This window comes from Hordeum vulgare, chromosome 2H (assembly GCF_904849725.1).
Source record: "Hordeum vulgare subsp. vulgare chromosome 2H, MorexV3_pseudomolecules_assembly, whole genome shotgun sequence".
In the NCBI taxonomy this organism is placed as follows: Eukaryota; Viridiplantae; Streptophyta; class Magnoliopsida; order Poales; family Poaceae; genus Hordeum; species Hordeum vulgare.
Window position 1 is genome coordinate 594,365,047 of NC_058519.1, and position 22,177 is coordinate 594,387,223.

Here is a 22,177-nt window from a genome sequence, read left to right on the forward strand (position 1 = left end):
GATACCCATTCACCAATATGAGCTTAATTTATTTTCTTGAGTAGCTCTTGGTGTACTTGTCCTTCTTCTCCGAGTCCTTGCTTCTCCGGGAGGATGTTCGTTCATAACGATCTTCTCTCTCTTCGAGGTGACTCATATCTTGAGCTTCTTCTTCTAAGTGAATGTTCTCTTATTTTGTGTGTGTGAGGGGGAGGGGGCGTGCACTCATTGGAGTAGTGCTTGGGCCTTCCACAATTGTAACAATTCCGGTCATGACTATGTGAACGCTTCTTTTCATATCTTGAGTTGTAACTTCTCTCTTTGCCTCTACTCTTGTAGAACTTGTTGAATTTCTTGACCATGTGTCTTATCTCTACATTGGTAACAAGGTTGTCACTTGAGGTAGTGGGACTGCCACTTAAGGCTTTGTATGCTCCCCTTGACTTATTATGAAGGTCTTCTTTGTCTTTGAGTGACATTTCATGAGTAACAATCCTTCTGCTGGCTTCTGTAGGCGTGAGATCTTTGTAGTTTGGCATCATTTGGATCAATGTGCACACAATGTCGTACTTTCCATCCAAGGCTCTAAGGATCTTCTTGATGATGAATTTGTCGTTCATCTCTTTGCTTCCTAAGCCAACAATCTCATTTATGATGAGAGGGAGCCTAGAGTACATTTGAGCGACTCCTTCACAATCCTTCATCTTGAATTTGTGTTTACTTTGTAGCACATCCAACTTAGATTCCATGACGGACTCCGTACCTTCGTGCATATCAACCAAAGTATCCCAAATTTCCTTTGCATTCTTAGGACGACTAATCTTGTTAAACTCTTCAGGGCATAGGCAGTTGAACTAAATGTCGCATGCTTGGGCGTTGTATTGCAACATCTTTAATTCTTCCGTAGTTGCTTCATGATCCGGTTCCTTTCCATCACCAAAGAATTAAGCTTGCAATTCAACATGAACAACAACCCAAATGGCGGGGTTATGACCAAGAAAATGAATTTTAGTTTTATGCTTCAAACTAGCAAAGTTTGTACCATCAAAATATGGACCTCTACGATGGTAATTTCCCTCACTAGATGCCATTCTCTCCTAGGTTGTGAAACCAATGCAATGGATACCAAGGCTCTCGTACCACTTGTAGGATCTGAAGTATGTCTAGAGTGGGGGGTGATTAGACTACTTGACTAAATAAAAACTTAGTATTTTCCCAAATTTAATAGTTCGCTACTTTTAGCAAGTATACCAAGTCAAGCACACCCTACGCTTGCAAGTCTAAGAGTATAGCAGTGGAAAGTAAAGACATGCACATGTAACTAGAGGGTAGGGATAGGAAGATACATAAATTTTTGGCATGGTTTCGATAGGTGGTGCTATCGTACATCCACGTTGATGGAGACTTCCACCCACGGAGGATAACAACTGTGAGAGTCCATGGAGGGCTCTACTCATGAAGGATCTGCGGAGACGCAATCTTGTCTATTCCATCATGGTTGACGTACACGAAGGACTAGCCTTACTCGGGGTAGATCTTCATGAAGTTGGTGATCTCCTTGCCCTTACAAACTTCTTGGTTCAACTCCACACAAAGTCTTAGGATCCCAAGCGACATCTAACCAATCTAGGAGACACCACTCTACAAAAGGTAATGGATGTGGTAAGTATGATGAACTCCTTGCTCTTGTGCTTCAAAAGATAGTCTCCTCAACACTCAATCACTCTCTCACAGATTTGGCTTGGTTAGAAGAGATTGATTGGATGGAAAGCAACTTGGGGAGGCTAGAAATCAAGATCCATATTTTTGGAGTGGAATATTTGATCTCAACACATGATTAGGTGATTCTCTCTAAGAAAATAGATGGGGCAAGTGTTGATTTGTTGTGAGTGCTTCCTCTCGGAATGAGAGGTAGGTGGAGGGGTATAGATAGGCATCTCCAAGAATCCAACTATTACAACATTATTACCCAACTCGATGAAACTAAAGTGAAAACTCGATTGCACCAACTAGTGCAAATGTAGCAACTTTTGGCGTTTGAGTGAGACCGATGTATAAATATCGGTAAGTCTGATTTGGCTGATGTTGGCAGTTACCCAAACTCGGTGGCACCGGTTTGCAAAAATCAGAAAGTCCAATTTTCAGTGAATGGTAATCAGGGAATTGGTCACTGTTTTTCGGTTGCACCGAAATCAAAACTTGGTGGCACCGAGATGGTTGGGTTGGCTTTGGATTATGTCTTGGGTAAAACTCGGTAGGCCCGATTTCGGAAATGTTGGTGGCATCAAATTTGATTGTTAGGCTTTGGATAGAATATTTATGGGAGAATTTCATAAGGATTTTTGGTGGCTAACTCTAAGCACTTTAGCAACTGGATCATCATAGTTACCTCATCCCCTTTTTAATAGTATTGGCTTTCCAATGGACTCAATTGTAATTTCTCACACAAAAGCAAAATATAGAGTCTTGAAGCTTGTTGCCAATAGATGTTCCTTGCATCTAGGGGGTTTCCTCACAATCCTTTGGCAGTACGTTCATTGAACTTTTCCTCAAATATACTTGGTTGAATCATTAGTACAATGAAGTATATGTTGCTATAATTTACGAAAATCACCTAGAAAGAAGTTGTGCTTTCACCTAATTTTTAGTTTTATTAAACGTTTTCACTTAATGCAAAGTGGACTTGTGGACTATCGACGACCTTTCTGGACGGCATTAATGTTTAATTAACGATTTTTATTTTCAAAATATTTATGGTATATTTTTTGTGTCACCTCAAAAATGAGACATGACAGTGTTGGACGTAAACATCGATCCAAATGCGAAAGCGGGCATGGGTGTCCGTCAAATCGATTCAAACGAAAAAACGGATAAAATTACCGTCCGTTTGAGTCGATCGGTTGGAGGGACGATGGAACCAAACAGCCCCATAGTCACTATGTCAATATTTTCAGGCTAACACTAAGCACTTGAGCAACCAGATCATCATAGATATCTTATCATATTTTTAATAGTATTGACTTTCCTATGCACTTAATTGTGATTCCCACATAAAAGCAAAATATAGAGTCTTGAAGCTTGTTGTCAATAGATGTTCCTTGCATCTAGGGGGTCTCTTCACAATCCTTTGTCATTGCATTCATTAAACTTTTTCTGAAATGTACTTGGTGGAATCATTAGTCCAATCAAATATATTTCCAAAACCACCTAGAAAGAAGTTGTGCGTTCACCTATTTTTAGTTTTATTAAATGTTTTTACTTAATGCAAAGTGACTCGTGGACTCTCGCCGCCTTTGTGGACGGCTTTAATGTTTAATTAGCGATTTTATTTTCAATATATTACGGTATATTTTTTCACGCCACCTTAAAAACAGGTCATGATAGCGTTGGACGCAAGCGCCGATCCAAACGCGAAAGTGGACATGAGTGTTCGCCAGGTCAATTCAAACAAACAAAAAAAGAACAAAATCATTCTTCGTTTCGGTGGACCGGTTGAAGACATAGAACCAAACAGCCCCTCAGCCACTCTGCACATGTATGCATGCATGTGCATGGGCGCACAGCTCGTCAGGTGAGGTTAGGCACCTGTTGTAGTCATTCGCACCTTGAGATGACAGGTTGGTACTTGCTAGCTTGGATTATTCTTGACCCCGATTCAAGTATTCGCTGGTTAAAAATATTCTGCTCCGCTGATCGAAAAAGCAAATATTCCGCTTTCTGCACGCGACAAAAAGCTTGAGAAGTAGCAAGTGAGCAGTCACCTCACCTTCGGAATCACTCGCTAAGGAAAATGGTCCAGCCTCAGGTAAGCTCTCTCTCCCTTCGCTGTAAGTTAAGTCAGAGAGGTAACAATGTGACAACACTAGATCCACATATAGGTCCGAAGCTGTCAATCTCTCATAATATGAAACGAGGCCAGCTGTCGATCAGTGTTTCGACCCAGGAAGAACGTATCCATGCGCACCCACAATTTTTGGACTATTAAAATAACCCACTCGTATGTAGTACCTAGGTCGTTAATTTAACTTATATAAAATATATTGTTTAACATAAAAATTACATCATTAAAAATAGAACATCTAAAGTTTCTAATGATATATTTTTTATAATATATGCCTCTTATTAAGTTGGTCAAATTAACGACCTAGATATACATGCCGGACTCATAAACTGAAACGGAGGGAGTATCTATAATATCATAAACTACATAGCTCAAGAGATAAAAGATAAATTCAACGTTGATAATCTTAATGAGCCGAATTGACATCCCAATTTATACTAGATACTCCTTCCGATCTAAATTAATTGACGCACCTTTAGCATAACTTTATACTAAAGCTAGCTGCATCAATTATTTTGGATACGAGGGAGTACTTTTTTTTCCTGTGAGTACAGCTATGTTTGTCATTTTCCATTTCTTGAGCTGTGTTTCAATTTGTGTTTGATTTTTTGTGACATGAGTGACATTTTATTTATTTATGTATACATTGTATATTGAAAATTTAAGACTTTTACAGTAAGATTTCTGGATTTGATAGTACTAGCAATACCTCACACATGACATTATTTATTTATTATTATTATTTTAGAAAGGAGGAACCCGGCCTCTGCATCTGGACGATGTCTATAATCACTTTATTAATTGTTCATAAAGACCTTACAAAGTAGTAAACTGATAAGTATAAAGCCATCATCTTGGCAATATCTGCTACTACTTCTATTCACTTGATGAAGGGGTGCTGATAGTCCGAACCTAATACCAAACAGACCTCGCACCTAGGCCTAACATCTACAACCGAAGGCCCCAGCCAAACCATATACCTGGTCTAGGGCACACACCAGTCGTCAACGTCTTCCACCGACCCACCTTCAGAGCAGATACTGACGCCACGACCTTGCCAGGTCTGCCTTCAATGCCGCCACGACACCAAACAGCGCCATCCTCCCACGCGAGTCCGTCTACACACATCTACACACATCGAACGCCGAGACTCCACTGTGCCCCGCCATCGAGATCTACAGTCGTCGATGCGCAAGATGAAACACCGCTCCACCAAAGATGATGTTCGCTGGACCCTCGAGCCCATGAAAACCTCCAAGATTACCGCTCCCAACGGGGGAAACGACGCCAAAGCGCTGCCGTCACACATGGCATTTATGGTGATGTTTTGTCTTTGAAGCTATTATCTTTGAAGCTATTGATATCTTATTTTGGGAAGAAGATAGAAGTACCAGATAGAGTATGGTGTTTTGGTGGTATAAGCTGGGAGGCAATAAAAATATCGGTTTATGCTATTTTCAGGTCACTGTTGAAAACTGTTCACTTAGACTACATATACAGTAGGGATGGCAAAATATTGATTGAACAGGAACAACTGAAAGGGAAACAACCATTTCTAAGTTAACTGAACCATATCACTCCCAAAAAATATATTTGTTTATATAAACCAAAAACAAACTATCATCGTCTTCTACTTATTTTATGTGTTTTCAAAATGTACAACATTTTAGGCATCACTGCAATTTCCATGGTGTAACTATACAATTATTTTACACAAGTATGTCTTTTCAGTTTGTAAAATTACATAGTCATGGGAACCCGGTTTTTTTCTTTATTTGATGAATCTCGATATGTTGTTTACAATTAAAGTTCGAAAATGTTGACTCCATCTTTTCTTTCCAAATCCATCTAATTTACAAACAGAGGGACAATTGTCTAGCTATCTTGTACTCCCTTTTGTCCTTTTTACTCTGCATACAAGATTTTTCAGAAGTTGAACTTCATAAAATTTGACCAATTTTATAAGAAAAACTATAACATTATATGAATCATACATGGTAATGAATTTAGTTTTCATATTGTATAACTTTATTATTGTAGATATTGATATTTTGTCATATAAACATGGTCAAATTTATGAAGTTTGACCTCAGACAAATCTTAAATGCGAAATAAAAAGGACCATAGGGAGTACTACTAGTAATCCTTTACTGAATTAAGCGAGCTACTACTAGTAACTAGTAATCCTTCACTGACCATGGTCTTATTTAATACTCCTTCCGTTTTAAAATAAGTGTCTTAAGCTTAATACAATTTTATACTAGAGCTAGTACAAAGTTAAGGCAATTATTTTGGGACGGAGGGAGTAATTTCAACAAGAGGTTCACTGTGTTAGTATATTCTGAAATAGCTTGTTAATGGTTGTTTCGTTATGGAAGTAATGGAAAGTTAGTGTTAACTGTTACTCGACTCGGGACGGGAAGAATCAATCAATTATCTCTCGTTATAACTTTGTGTGTACTCCTGTTTGCGGTAGAATTAGTTTTCCAAGCCACTAAGGTTCTCAATAACATTTGTTTAGAAGAAAGGCTTGAAACCAGCCCAACTTTAAATTAATAAAGTCATAATCGGCGATGAGTATCGGTAGAATGCTAGGGTTGCCAGCTATCATACAAGAGCTCTTTCTCTCTCTTTAAGTTATTAAAAAAAGTATAGACAAGTCAATACAAATAGTTCAATAGTAGTACCAAAGTATGACATCAAGAGAGTGTGAAACCAGTCAAACACTATATGGCTATACCCAATTTCCGGCACCAAACGATTCTGGCAATTATTGTCTATAACAATAATGGAAAATGGCAAATCTTTTATTTAGTCGAAGATAGCGGTACATCACGAGCATTCTGGCATTAACGAACTCATCACAAACATGTGGCGTTTACAATAACACATCAAGCACACACACACAACGAAATCCTTACGCACACAGGTAACAGTGCGTGCGTGCATGTACGTACGTAGAACCTGGAGAAGTGGTAGTACGTAGCTTCCCCGCAATCCAAATCCAGTCACACATAAAGCCAGAACAGCAGACGATTACGTAATTAAAGCACACAATTAAGTACGCGGTGGTACTTCAAATTAAATAGCCGATCATACGTGCGTTGCATGCATGCATGCATGCATGCATGAGGTGCAGTGTCCGGTCTCAGTTGGGGCACTGGAAGCCGGAGGGGACGTTCCTGCCGCAGTTGTTGAGGACGAGGCTGAGGGCGATGGGCAAGCGGAGGTTGATGCCCAGAAGGTTGAGGTTCAGCGTCGTGCACAGGCACAGCGCCGCCTCCAGGTCCGCCAGCCCCTGGATCAGCGTGCAGCACGGCTGCACCGGCGGGCTCCCCAGAGTCAGGTTCAGCAGCCCGCCGAGCACGTTCGCGCACACCCCCAGCTTCAGCGCATCCAGCGGGCACTGGGTGCTGTTTCCACCACCACCGTTCCCGCCGCCACCATTCCCACCGCCACCATTCCCACCGCCACCGTTACCGCCACCACCATTCCCACCGCCATCATTCCCACCGCCACCGTTCCCGCCACAGTTTCCGCCTCCCGGACAGTTTCCGCCTCCACCATTGCCACCACCACCGTTTCCGCCTCCAACATTCCCACCACCACCGTTTCCGCCCCCACCACAGTTCCCGCCACCACAATTGCCGCCCCCACCGTTTCCGCCCCCACCACAGTTCCCGCCATTACAATTGCCGCCTCCCCCGCCCCCGCTGCCCCCTCCTCCCCCGCCGCTGCCCCCGCTAGGTGGGCAGGGACCAGTGGCGTTGGCGAAGGTGAAGAAGAGAAGGTTCAGGGCCAGGAGCATGGCTATCACTTGCACTTTCTTCGCCATGTCTGCCTAGCTAGCTACGCCAATCAACGTGTACAAAGTACACTTCCAGGCGCGCGGTTGCTGTAGTGCTTCTGTTGTGTGTGGGTGTGGCAATACAAGGGGAGCCTGGGTGGTATTTATAGGGAAGGGAAGAGTATCTTGATTCACTTCTCCTGTACTGCATGCATCTGAACTCTGAGGAGCTAGCTGCGCAGGGGTACGTGCAAGATGATCATGCCAGGGGAATTGTGTGGACTGGGGTACTGGGTGAGCTGGTGGAGGAAGGATACAAATCAAGGTATCATACAAAGCTGCCAACGGAGATGCCGGATTTCTCGGATGCGTGAGTCTCTAGCGTGCGTACGGGTGTATCCCTCTGAAGAGTGTAGTATCGTTCTCGGTTAGCTCAAGTCGCTGTCAAGCCTCCGACTTTCCAGTTAATTTGGTGCACAACAGTGCAGTACTTACTTTGCTAGCTGGCTAGTAGAAGATGGAATTTAGCTCGTGTCGATTTCGATGATTCGCGATGCCCGATCATAGATATCACTTTTGTCCAGTACCCTAGCTAGCTATATTGCTATACATCCCGTGACATGTACGTGCCGCGCGCATTCAATGGTGCATGGCCGATCTAGCTTTTGCACTCCGCGCGTCCCGTCGCCCAAATGAATCGACCAGCTTGCGCTAAGATAACGAATTCCGAATGTGCAGTCAAGATCAAATTCTCTCTGGCCATCAGAACTGATTTGTGAACATCACGGGGCATGTGCACAGTAAAACATGATTACCAGGTGATGACCTGCGCATTGCTGTGAGAATTGAGTTAAAAATGTATAACTATGTTCTTAACAATAACTTAAAATGATAGTACAGTAAAACAAATGTAAGAGTGTTCTCATTTTACATTATTAAAACAACAAACCTACGAAATACGTGATAAATGTATAAATAGTGTTTTCTAATTAAACTAAGCCGCCATCTTTGTACCAAATGTGAACCATGCATTACATATTTTGCTCCAACCGTCAAACACATATACCATTCATGAACACACAAATTTTTTTTTTTAACTTGTGATTAGCATACATGATTGATGGGGTCATAGTCTTAGGGTAGAGTCATAGGTCTGCCATACAGGTCCTATCCAAGGACTACCCCACACAAAGAACAGGGCCCTAAGTCTGTCCCGACTGTATTAAGGAGTCCCCACCATCCAGTCGGTAACAGGTCCTCAATCATCCAGTCGGAGACTAGCATTCGGAGAATACCAAGCTAACCGACTGGACACACTCGGTACACCGAAACCTCTCTGGAGAGAAACTGTCGTACGTTTCCGGGTGCATTTATTAGCATTTAGAGCATACGTTACCTGTAACGTACGCATTCAATCCCCACTACTCCACCCTCGTACCGGAACCGTTGTGGAGGGCAGCGCACTCTATATAAGCCGCCCTCCCCCGCTGGTAGAAGGGTTAGTAAATCATTGTATTCCATATTACACTCGACAACAAGCTCCGAGAGCTCTGAGACGTAGGGTTGTTACCTCCACCGTAGAGGGGTCTGAACTCATACAACCTTGCCGTAGCTAGGACTCTGCCCATCTCATTCGTACCCTACACAACTACTGTCAGGCTTATACCCACGACAGTTGGCGCCCACCGTGGGGCAGGCGTCTAAGCGACTTCCGGCGAGTTTGTGACTACTTCTTTTCGTCATGTCGTCCGGTGGAGATTCAAGCATGGGTCACTAGATCTTCTTCGGCGCTCTCTCCTTCATCGTCGACGACTCGGCGTGGCTTCGGGATGCGCCCCTCCACATCGAGGCGCTTCCCCGTCGCGGGGCTACGCACTTCCGTGCCGACGCTCGCGGCGTCCTTCTTCTTCAACAGTCGACTCCGGTGTCGACCTGCACCGCTGCCGCGCGCCGCAGCAAGCGGTCCCGCCGTCCGCGGCTCCAGCGTTGGGTGCAACACGCCCAGGCGCGCCAGAACGCATCTTCGCAAGTGGCGGTTCTTGAGTCCGTTGTGGTTGCCCCGTCGGCCCAGCACTCGGACTCAGTTCCGACTGAGTTTCCTTCCGAGTATGCGGGTCACGGGCCCGCAGCAGAAGTACACATGGCCAACTCCCATGAAGATCCCCGTCAGGCTGGCCGGAATGAGCACGAGATCGGCGAAGCGTCCGGCGCACGTCGTCCACCTCGCCGTTCCGCTAGTCGGCACACTCGGCGGAGCAACGTGGAGCTGTTCCGCACACCCCTCCTCAACTTGGCTGCAGCTGCCAAGATAGCCGATTCCCTCCAGCCGACTGATTCAGAGGCTGGTAGAAATTCGGCAGTCTCTCAGTCGCACAACCGGATCTATAATAGTTCCGTCCACGCAAACACGCATCGGTCGGTTCACAGCCCTGGATCCCATCAGCGCCACAGGGGAGGCAGCCGTTCCATGATTCATGAAGATCGCCGCCGCTCACGCACCCCTCCGCAGGGTGGGCCCTATGGGTCCCGACATCATGATGATCGGCGTTCAGTCGGCGACACTTACGACCCAAGACCCGACGCAAGAGGACGTATAGCCCAGCGAAGAGTCGACAGGGGTCGAGCCCACCGTGATGGTCACGATATGGACCGTCCGAGTGGAAGCAGGGCCATCGTGTCCGGCCCCGAGTGTTTTAGTCGAGCCATCCGCTCGGCTGACATCCCGCCCAACTTTTGATTGGCAGCGGGAATCAGTAAGTTTACACGAGAGTCTAAGCCGGAAACGTGGCTGGATGACTACCGAGTGGCAGTCCAGATCGGAGGAGGGGACGACCATGTCTCTATGAAGCACCTCCCTCTGATGCTCGACGGCTCGGCGCGAGCGTGGCTGAACCAGTTGGCCCCCTCGAGCATTTACAGTTGGGCGGATCTGGCCCGAGTGTTCATTAGGATATTCGAAGGGACGTGCAAACGCCGTGCAGGCCTTGTGGAGCTCGAGCACTGTGTCCAGAAGCCGAATGAGCCCCTGCGCGACTTCATCCAGCGTTGGACAACTCTCTACCACACGGTGGAGAACATCACCGAGCATCAAGCAGTCTGCGCCTTCAAGGCAGGTGTACGATACAGAGAGTTGTACCTAAAGTTCGGTCGAACAGGTGACATCTCCATGAGTAAGATGATGGAGATAGCGGCTCGCTATGCAAACGGCGAAGAAGAGGACCGCATCCGGAGCGGCAAGCACAAGACAGTCGGCGATGTTGACGGAGGTAACACTCGGAAGCAGAAACAGAAAGCTCCGCCCACACCGCAAGCAGAAGCTGCAGCCGTGACCAATGCCAAGTTCAAGGGAAAAGGGAAGGCGCAGTTTACCCCCAAGAAGAAGCCGTTCAACAATCCCATCCTGGACCAGCCTTGTTCGGTTCACACGAAGATGGACGAAGAAGGCAACCCCATATACGCGAAGCATACCACTCGACAGTGTCGTCTCCTGATCCAGGGGTTCAGCGAGGGACAACCGAGTGAGAAGGATCCTGAACAGGATGAGGAGGATAAGGAGGATCCGTTCCCCCAAGTCCATGCAACCCTGATGATCTTTGCTGACGTCGAGAGCAAGAGCCGACTGAAGCTGGTGAACAGAGAGGTGAACATGGCCACCCCTTCCAACCCCAAGTTCCTCAAATGGTCCCAGACTGCTATCACCTTCGACCAGTCGGATCACCCGGCACATGTACCCACCCCGGGAAGACAGGCCCTGGTCGTCGACTCGGTGGTAGAAGGAGTCCGACTGCGCAAAGTCCTCATGGATGGCAACAGCGGCTTGAACATCATGTACGCCGACACCCTCAAGGGGATAGGCATCCCGATGTCCAGACTCAGTGAGAGCAGCATGCAGTTCCACGGAGTCGTTCCTGGACGGAAGGCCAAATCACTCGGCCAGATCGCGTTGGACGTCATTTTCGGCTCTGACAAGAACTTCCGCAAGGAGAAGCTGACGTTCGAAGTGGTTGACTTCCAGAGCGCTTATCACGCAATTCTGGGTCCCCAGCGTATGCGCACTTCATGGCCCGTCCATGTTACGTATACCTGAAGCTGAAGATGCCAGGCCCGAAGGGCGTGATCACCGTCACAGGCAATCGGCAGCGGGCTGAAGAGTGTCTGCAGCAGGGATCAAGAGTCGCCGACCAGCAGATGGCCGTCCTCGAGCTGGACGAGTACAAGAAAACAGTCAACCTCGCCGACCTGATGCGCTCGAAAAAGCCGGCTTCAGAGTCTGCATTTCAGTCGGCGGGAGAGACGAAGAAGGTCAGCATCCACCCGACGGACGCCACTGCTGCCCCGACGAACATCTCCACCACCCTCGATCCTAAGTAGGAAGCCGAGCTCACCCAATTCCTCCGTGAGAACTGGGACATCTTCGCATGGAAACCCTCTGACATGCCAGGTGTACCCAGGGAGTTGGCTGAGCACCGATTGCACGTGGATTCCACGGCTCGGCCAGTCCGAGAACGCCTGCGCCGGTCCGCCGCACACAAGAGGAAGGCAATCGGGGAGGAGGTGGCCAAGCTGCTGGCAGCCAACTTCATTCGCGAGGTTCACCACTCCGAGTGGCTCGCCAATGTTGTCATAGTGCCCAAGAAGGACAAGTCGCTCCGAATGTGCATCGACTTCAAGTATCTCAATAAGGTCTGCCCGAAAGACCATTTTTCGCTCCCCCGCATAGATCAAATTGTCGATTCGACTGCGGGTTGTGAGCGTCTGTCATTTCTCGATGCCTACTCAGGCTATCATCAGATCCGTCTGTATGGTCCCGATGAGTTAAAAACGGCCTTCATCACCCCATTCGGGTGCTTCTGCTACATCACTATGCCTTTCGGTCTGAAGAATGCAGGAGCTACCTTTATGCGCATGATCCAAAAATGTCTCCTCGACCAGATTGGTCGCAATGTGGAGGCATATATGGATGATATCGTAGTCAAGGCACGCAAAGGTTCCGACCTGCCGACTGACTTGGCAGAAACATTCGCCAACCTTCGTAGGTACGATATCAAGCTCAACCCAGCCAAATGTTCATTCGGTGTTCCCAGCGGAAAGTTACTCGGTTTCTTCGTTTCCGAACGAGGGATCGATGTCAACCCCGAAAAGATCGGGACCACCGTCCGAATGGAGAGGCCGGTCAGAATACACGATGTTCAACGGCTCACAGGTTGCCTAGCGGCTTTGAGCAGGTTCATCAGTCGACTCGGTGAAAAAGCGCTCCCTCTGTACCGACTCATGAAGAAATCAGATACCTTCGAGTGGACAGACGAAGCCCAAGTCGCATTCGACGACCTCAAAGTCCTACTTTCCACCCAGCCAGTTCTTACTGCTCCGCTCAGTAAAGAGCCCGTTCTTCTATATATCGCGGCTACAAATCAAGTCGTCAGTACTGTTCTTACAGTCGAGCGAGAAGAAGAAGGCAAAGCATACAAAGTTCAGCGGCCAGTGTACTACGTCTCCGAAGTCCTGACTCCTTCCAAGCAGAGGTATCCCCATTGTCAAAAACTTATCTATGGGATCTATATGACTGCGAAGAAGGTGGCTCATTATTTCCAAGACCACTCGGTATTTGTCGTTTCTTATGCTCCGTTGTCGGAAATTCTCCACAATCGAGACGCATCAGGCCGAGTGGAGAAGTGGGCAATGGAGATGTTGTACTGTGACATCAAGTTCGAGGCCAAGAAAGCTATTAAGTCTCAAGCCCTGGCTGACTTTATAGCAGAATGGGTAGAACAACAGCAACCGACCCACATCTACTCGGCTCATTGGACAATGTTCTTCGATGGGTCTAAGATGTTGAATGGCTCTGGCGCTGGTGTTGTGATCATATCACCAAAGGGCGACAAGCTCAAGTACGTGTTGCAGATACACTTTGATTCCTCCAACAACGAGGCAGAGTATGAAGCTCTCCTCTACGGATTGCGCATGGCCATCTCACTCGGCGTCCGTCGCTTGATGGTCTACGGCGATTCGGATTTGGTGGTCAATCAAGTGATGAAAGAGTGGGACGTCAGGAACCCCACCATGACCACATACTGCAATGCAGTGAGGAAGCTGGAGAAGAAGTTTGAAGGTCTAGAGCTCCACCATGTTCATAGACTGAAGAACCAAGCAGCTGATGAGTTGGCAAAACTCGGATCCACTCGAAGACCAGTCCCGAGTGATGTCTGCCTCGAGCACCTCCACCTTCCCTCAGTCAAAGAGGATCCCTTCACAGAGGAACCGGTACAACCCAAGAGCACAACAGATCCGACTGAAGTCGATGTACCTGCTGTGGTTGATCTGGTCATGGAGATTCTGGCTGTCATTCCCGATTGGACGGTGTCGATCATTGCATATATCCTGAGGCAAGAACTTCCAGAAGACGAAGTCCAAGCCAGGCAAATAGTCCGCAGGTCGAAGGCATTCACTGTCATTGATGGCCAATTGTACAAGGAGAGTGTTTCAGGCGTTCTTCAATGTTGCATTTCCCCAGAGGAAGGGCAGTTGATCCTAGAGGATATTCACTCGGGAACCTGCGGTCATCACGCTTCTTCGAGAGCAATCGTCGCCAAGGCGTTCAGAGCTGGTTTCTTTTGGCTACAGGCAAACGAGATGGCTAAAGATATGGTCGACAGATGTGAAGGCTGTCAGTTCTACTCCAACAAGTCCCACAAGCCAACATCTGCATTGAAGACAATCCCTCTTGTGTGGCCATTTGCAGTTTGGGGATTAGATACAGTCGGACCATTCAAGACAGGCCAAGGAGGCTACACACATCTGTTGGTGGCAGTCGACAAGTTCACAAAATGGATAGAAGCCAAGCCCATCAAGAAACTCGACGCCTCAACAGCTGTCAAGTTTGTCAGAGACATCATTTCCAGATTCGGGGTACCTCACAGCATAATCACGGACAACGGGACAAACTTCGACTCCGACAGATTCAAAGGTTTCTGTGCGAGTCAGGGTATCCGAGTGGATTTTGCTTCTGTAGCACATCCTCAATCCAATGGACAAGCTGAGCGGGCGAATGGACTTATTCTTCAAGGTTTGAAGCCCCGACTCCTGCGAGAGGTGGGACACGCTGCTGGCGCATGGGTCACCGAGTTACCTTCAGTGCTTTGGGGCCTCCGCACCACTCCGAACAGATCAACGGGGCGATCACCGTTCTTCCTCGTTTATGGAGCAGAAGCGGTCCTTCCGAGTGACCTGCTTCATAATTCCCCACGAGTCGAACTCTTCTCCGAAGCTGAAGCAGAACAAGCAAGGCAAGATGGAGTAGATCTTCTAGAGGAGGAACGCGACATGGCACTAACTCGCTCAACAATTTACCAGCAAGATCTGCGATGTTTTCATGTGCGTCACGTCACGAGTCGCACATTCCAAGCAGGCGACTTAGTGCTCCGAGTGGATCAGCAAAGACCCCACAAGTTGGCTTCGGCCTGGGAAGGGCCTTTCATCTCGAAGGTGCCGAACAACGGAGCATACAGACTCTACAACATTCAGAGGGAGACAGACGAGCCGCACGCATGGAATGGAGACCTCCTGAAGCGCTTCTACACGTGACCGTCGACTGAAGCGATGTAAAGAACAAGTATTGAGGAAATAATATAACGCAGATTGAGTTTTTTTTGCAGGATCAAAGTTCTTCCGCGGCCGCAGACTCCGGTCTCAAAAAAAAAACTTAGCTGCGATCCAGAATCGCCTAAGTATTAACTTTCTCCGAGTGTGCACTTAACGTCACACTCGGGGGCTTAGCTGCGATCCAGCATCGCCTAAGTATTACCTTTCTCCGAGTCTGCACTTAACGTCACACTCGGGGGCTTAGCTGCGATCCAGCATTGCCTAAGTATTACCTTTCTCCGAGTGTGTACTTAACGTCACACTCGGGAGCTTAGCTGCGATCCAGCATCGTCTCAGTATTAACTTTCTTCGAGTGTGTACTTAACGTCACACTCGGGGGCTTAGCTGCGATCCAGCATCGCCTAAGTATTAACTTTCTCCGAGTGTGCACTTAACGTCACACTCGGGGGCTTAGCTGCGATCCAGCATCGCCTAAGTATTAACTTTCTCCGAGTGTGCACTTAACGTCACAATCGGGGACTTAGATGCGATCCTGAATCACCTAAGTTCTAACTTCCTCCACGTGTGCACTAAACGTCGCACTCGGAGACTTAGCTGCGATCCTGAATCGCCTAAGTTATAACTTCCTCCGAGTGTGCTCTAAACGTCGCACTCGGAGACTTAGCTGTGATCAAGAATCACCTAAGTACTAACTCCCTCCGAGTGTGCACTAAACGTCACACTCGGAGACTTAGCTGCGATCCTGAATCGCCTAAGTTATAACCTCCTCCGAGTGTGCTCTAAACGTCGCACTCGGGGACTTAGCTGTGATCAAGAATCACCTAAGTACTAACTCCCTCCGAGTGTGCACTAAACGTCGCACTCGGGGACTTAGCTGCGACCCTGAATCGCCTAAGTTCTAACTTACTCCGAGTGTGCACTAAACGTCGCACTCGGGGACTTAGCTGCGACCCTGAATCGCCTAAGTTCTAACTTGCTCCGAGTGTGCTCTAAACGTCACACTCGGGGACTTAGCTGCGACCCTGAATCGCCTAAGTTCTAACTTTCTCCGAGTGTGCTCTAAACGTCACACTCGGGGACTTAGCTGCGACCCTGAATCGCCTAAGTTCTAACTTCCTCCGAGTGTGCACTACACATCGCACTCGAGGACTTAGCTGTGATCAAGAATCACCTAAGTACTGACTTCCTCCGAGTGTGCACTAAACGTCGCACTCGGGGACTTAGCTGTGATCAAGAATCACCTAAGTACTAATCTTCTCCGAGTATGCACTAAACATCGCACTCGAAACAACATTCAAACACAAGAGTAAACGCTTTCATTCGGATTCAAAAATTCTCGAAAAGATAGCTAACTCGGTGCGGATCAAGCTTACCCGCACCGATTTAAAAGTGTGACGGCCAACAGAAGTGGCCAAATTACCTTATAGATAAACACTCGGCATACCGAGGATAAAGTTTCTTACGCGTCAGCTGGGCCGGCGCCAGGACTGGAGGGCTCCACGAAAGTGTCCAAGTCGATTCCGTCGGCGATGCGGGTAGCACTCTCAAGGAACGTCTCCATGAAGTCTTCGAATCGAAGCTTCTTCGTGTTGGCGACCTTCAGCGTCTTCAATTTTTCCTCACGCACATCTTTGCAATGGACTCGAACCAAGGACAGAGCAACATCTGCACCGCAACGAGCTACAGATTTCTTCCACGACTGCACTCTGTTGGGAATCTCCTCCAATCGGGTCATCAGGTTCTCCATCTCCTGCCGCGACTCATCTTCTGGCCAAAGCTGCTTGTCGATTCGGCCGACGACTTCTCTCAGTCGACCGATGAAAGGACCAACTTTGCCCACGCGGATGTGCGCACGGAGCAGATCCCGATTGGCGTCGTCGCCGAGTGGAACGTTCTCAAGAATCGAACGCTCCACGTCAGCCGCTTCAGCTTCGGCGTCAAAGCAAAAATCTGCGACAATAGGACAAACAGACAATACGCGTCGAGTGTTACGCGCATAGCACAACCACTCGGAAAAAGAAGGACTTACCAGCCAGACGCGTCATCATCTGCCGAGCCCAGTCGCTGACATATTTCTCTTGTGCTCTGCATCGTTTGTTCAGCACATCCATCTGACTCATCAGCGCAGTCCTCTGTTTCCCCATCTTTTCCACTTCCTCAGTCAACACCTTGTTCACTTCACGCGCCTGCTCCAATGACTTCTCCCGTTCCGCCAGAGCATCCTTCATCCCGGCCATTGCAAGCATGGCCGCATCAAGTTCACCAGCGAACTGATTCCTCTCCGCCTTGAGAGTCTCATAGGCTGATCCCATTGCACAGGTTTTCTGCCAACAAGAAACAAGGGACAATCAGAAAGTTCAACAGTTAACAGTCTAAGTTCTTCAGACCCCTGCCGACGCAAGCAGTCGACAGCGGTCTCGGGGACTACACCCAGTGGGTTCACTAAGAGTGACCCCACTGGCATGCACCTCAAATAGGCCTGCCCTATTGAAATGCATGTTATCACCTACGCCTCCGAGGCCAATACTACCCGACCTGAGTACAACTTACTCTCGGGGACTCTTACCGTAAGTGCACTCCGACTGCAACAACTACTCGCACTTGGTAATCCTATCTACAGACACAACCAAACTCAGGGCAAAGTGTATAAAGACAACTGTCGGTGCAAGCACTCGACAGAAGTCTCGGGGACTACACCCACTGGGTTCACTCAGAGTGAACCCACTGCAAACAACAGCTGCTATTTAATAACACCCAGTGGGTTACAGGGTAAAAGTAAATACTTACTAGACCACTTACTCGGATATCATCGCGCAGCTCCAAGCTCCGCTGGTACAAGGCCGCAATGGAGTCATAGGCCCTCTTGGCTTCTCCAGTCATCAGCTCCGCCTGCACCATAGCCCCCTTGGCCGCTCCCACCTGCTCCTCCGGTAGACGCTGGATGCTGAATTCAGCATTCGACGAACCTGGAATCATCGTAGGTTCCTGAGGCATCCCAACGTCCGCCTCAGTCGGCTCCTCCTCCACCAGCACTGGTTCAGTTGGTTGCGGCGCCTTTGTCGGCAGCACGTCGGCGGCGAGAGCAGCAGCGGGAGGAGCAGCCTCAAGAACAGGCTCCACAGCTGGGTCGGCTCTCCCCTGGTCGCCCTCATCCAGGCGGATCGCCCCTGACAGGCCGAACGACACGAGGCCTCAGAAAAAGAAAGAAGCACCTGGCTGGGACGCGATAGTATAAAACACTCGACGTTCCTACAACGCACCTGGCTGAGACGAGACGACGTTGTCCGTGTCCATGGGGTCGTCTTCCTGACGTGCCGGAGAGGTGGCAGAAGTAGCGACCCTATCGAGTGAGATCCATTCGGCCAGTAAACAGATGTTCACTTGGATATCAGAAAGAACTGAAAACTGAGTACACTTACGTGGAGGTGACGGGGACAGCGACCCTCATTCGCGGCAGAGCCTTCCGAGGTTTAGGCCCACTCGACTTGGGCGCCTTAGAAGATTGGCCCGCGGGCTCAGCGGCGGCATCCCTGGTCCTCTTATTGCTTCGAACACTCGAGACCACTGGAGCAGTAGGCGGAGCACTCGAAGACGCGGGAGGAGCTGAGGGGACAGCGGGCTCGTGTCGGCGCTTGGTCCGATGCTCCAGTTGCGGAGGTGGCGAGTCCTGCTCCTCGTCTTCATCCTCTTCCTCGCTGTTCTCCTCCTCCGATTCCTCGCTGTCGGAGACGTACTCGGCGCTCTCCACACTGCCCTCCTGGCTGCCTTCCTCCTCTTCCTCCTCCGGATTCCCATTCGAGACGGGGGAGAACCAGTTGGTCCACGCCTGCATAAATTTCAGTCGGAAACATTGGACATCACACGGAGATATAGACAAACGACAGGAATTAAGACAGTTCAATGCACTCGACGAGTGCCACTCACCTGATTCGGTGGAGGATGATCCGCGCTGTAAGGCTTCACTCGCCGAGCTCCTTTGGGGTTCTCGCAGGGACCCGTGATTTGGAGCACCCACGAGGTCACCCTCTCCTCGGTCACGCCCACCACGTTGGTCCGAGTGGAGTCTTCGAGCCCCGTGTAATGCCACATGGCATGGTCGCGAGCCTGCAGAGGCTGGATCCGCCGACCAAGGAAGACTTCCAGCAGGTCTATACCGGTGACCCCCGCCTGACGATGTCCACGAGTGCCTCAACCAAGGGTTGGACGTCGTTCTTCTCCGCCTTCGAGAGCGTGAGCTGCTTAGGCGGGGCGGGCCGGTCTAGACTAAAAGGAGGCAGCCGAGTCGACGCATTCGGACAGGCGATATCCTGGCAGTAGAACCACGTCGACTGCCAATTCCTAACCGACTCACTTAACTGGAGAGCAGGATAGCTACTCCGACTCTTCTTCTGGAATCCTAAACCTCCGCAGAGCTGGAGGAGGTGCGTCTTATCATCCGACTGGCTAAGTTGTTTGATAGTTTGGGATCGGGCGGAGAAGATGTGTTTGAACAAACCCCAATGGGGAGGGAAACCGATGAAACACTCGCACAAAACTATAAAGGCAGAAAGATGGGCGATGGCATTCGGAGGAAGGTGGTGAAGTTGGGCCCCGAAGTGATTCATGATGCCCTTGAAGAAAGGATGCGGGGGCAAAGAAAAACCTCGGTGGACATGGCTGAGGAGCAGGACGCGCTCCCCCTCCCGAGGCGCTGGCTCGACCTCGTCCTCCGCCGGCAGTCTCCAGGACTTATGCACGAGCATTCCGTGCTCCACCAGCTGCAGCAGATCTCCCTCTGTCACCGTGGAGGGGAGGAAGTCTCCTTGGATCCACCCCGCCGCTGAGCAGGCGCCGCCGCCTTGCCCTTCTTCTTCCTCGCCTCCATCTTGCTGGTCTGACCCTTGGTCATGGAGGCGACGGCGAACCCTCAAGAGGAAGGAGAATGAAGGAGTGTAGGAGCGCTTGAGATGGCGAGGAAGACGGAGCAGGCGAGAGCGAAAGATTCGGCGAGCGTAACGAAGAAGCCTCGCCGCCCAGATTTAAATAGGGTTCCGACTGGGTCACTGGCGGGTGGCCCCGAAACCTTATCTGCCTGACCGGCCAGGGCGATATCAGTGGAGGAGTTGAAGGCGCGAGAATCGAGGCGTCAGGCGCTACTCGACTGCGCTGACGTCGTCCCCGCTGAGCGCGCGGAACCCGAAATTTGAGATCCCGGAAAATCCGCCGCTGTCAGTTGACCGGTCGCGTCAAAAGATGCCGCGGAAACACTCGGCTCCTGACAGTCTGTTTCGCAAGCACTTCCACTCGGATTGTTGGTTAGAAAAGATAAAATGGATAGAGGCAAGCAACGCCCAAGCCGAATCTAATCCAGTTGGATCCGAACTGCAAGCACTGCTTCGTCGTTTCAACCCCAATCCATTCGGGGACTAATGATGGGGTCATAGTCCTAGGGTAGGGTCATAGGCCTGCCATACAGGTCCTACCCAAGGACTACCCCACACAAAGGACAGGGCCCTAAGTCTGTCCCGACTGTATTAAGGAGTCCCCATCATCCAGTCGGTAACAGGTCCTCAATCATCCAGTCGAAGACTAGCATTCGGAGAATACCAAGCTAACCGACTGGACACACTCGGTACACCGAAACCTCTCTGGAGAGAAACTGCCGTATGTTTCCGGGTGCATTTATTAGCATTTAGAGCATACGTTACCTGTAACGTACGCATTAAATCCCCACTACTCCACCCCCGTACCGGAACCATTGTGGAGGGCAGCGCACTCTATATAAGCCGCCCTCCCCCGCTGGTAGAGGGGTTAGCAAATCATTGTATTCCATATTACACTCGACAACAAGCTCCGAGAGCTCTGAGACGTAGGGCTGTTACCTCCACCGTAGAGGGGCCTGAACTCATACAACCTTGCCGTAGCTAGGACTCTGCCCATCTCATTCGTACCCTACACATCTACTGTCAGGCTTATACCCACGACAATGATAAAGAATATCAGGCATGGTTCTTCTTTCTCCTATGCTAACATGGGCGCGTGTCTTACTTTATTTACCTAGTCTTATGATTTTGGTGAAGACCTGCTTGGTGGTTGTTTTATCTATCTTCTTATTAAATAAATCTTGATGGTAATTTTTTTTAGGAACCGATAGGATCACTGCCTTTTTCATTAAGAGAACAGGTTGAACATAATGTGTATATGGTGGTGCACGTCTTGTGGGGGAATATGTGGAGGAAACCCAAGAACTAAACAATTACATGGGGCCATTAGCCGATGCCCACGGTGGGCATGACACTCGATAATGTTAGATGTTGCTTAATGGCTTCATATGCCAACATAGCCACTTCATGGTAAGTCATGTGACGTCCCGTGAACACTCACCTATTTCTCTCTTTCCAGACATTTCAAATGGTGTAGATGACTCTACCACATAGACGTTTACACACATCTTTCAACTTATTTGCGATCAGCTCGTCCCACAACCAGAGACATGCTAAAACAACATCTGCTTGAACCTTTATCTTATCACAGGATATACTGGAAGCAGAGAGCCATAATCAGATGGGTTAAATTTGGAGTTGAAAACTCTAAGTTCTTTCAAGCAAAAGCTTCAATCAAATATAGGCAAGACTATATTAAATTGCTCCACGATGATCAAGGCAATGAGCATTCTGAACACAACCCCAAGGCTGCTCTACTATGGAAGGTCTTTAAAGAAAGATTAGGACAGACTGTCAACACTTCAGATCATTTGCATCTAATTGATCTTATTGAGAGGGTAGAAGGATTAGAAAACCTAGAGTGTCCTTTCACAAGAACAGAAATTGATGATGTTGTTAAAAACCGGCCTTCACATAAAACTCCTGGACCATATGGTTTTAATGGGGAATTTTTCAAAGCTTGCTGGTATATTATTGCAGAGGATTTCTACGCACTAATTGTTGACTTATATGAAGGTAAAATATCTCTGCAAAGCATCGACACATCAT

The 22,177-nt window shown here is 48.6% G+C and overlaps 1 protein-coding gene across 1 annotated transcript; it reads right to left on the reverse strand.

Annotated features, from left to right (window-relative positions):
• Positions 1–6,606: 6,606 nt before the first annotated feature.
• LOC123430677 (putative glycine-rich cell wall structural protein 1) lies at positions 6,607–7,757 on the reverse strand. Its single transcript, XM_045114524.1, has one exon. It carries the CDS (start codon positions 7,653–7,655, stop codon positions 6,969–6,971), a length of 687 nt encoding a protein of 228 aa, XP_044970459.1. The 5' UTR covers positions 7,656–7,757; the 3' UTR covers positions 6,607–6,968.
• Positions 7,758–22,177: the final 14,420 nt, after the last annotated feature.

What these genes read in the sequence shown, in the direction of transcription:
- LOC123430677 (XM_045114524.1), bottom strand. Translation starts at nt 7,655, where the DNA reads ATGGCGAAGAAAGTGCAAGTGATAGCCATGCTCCTGGCCCTGAACCTT.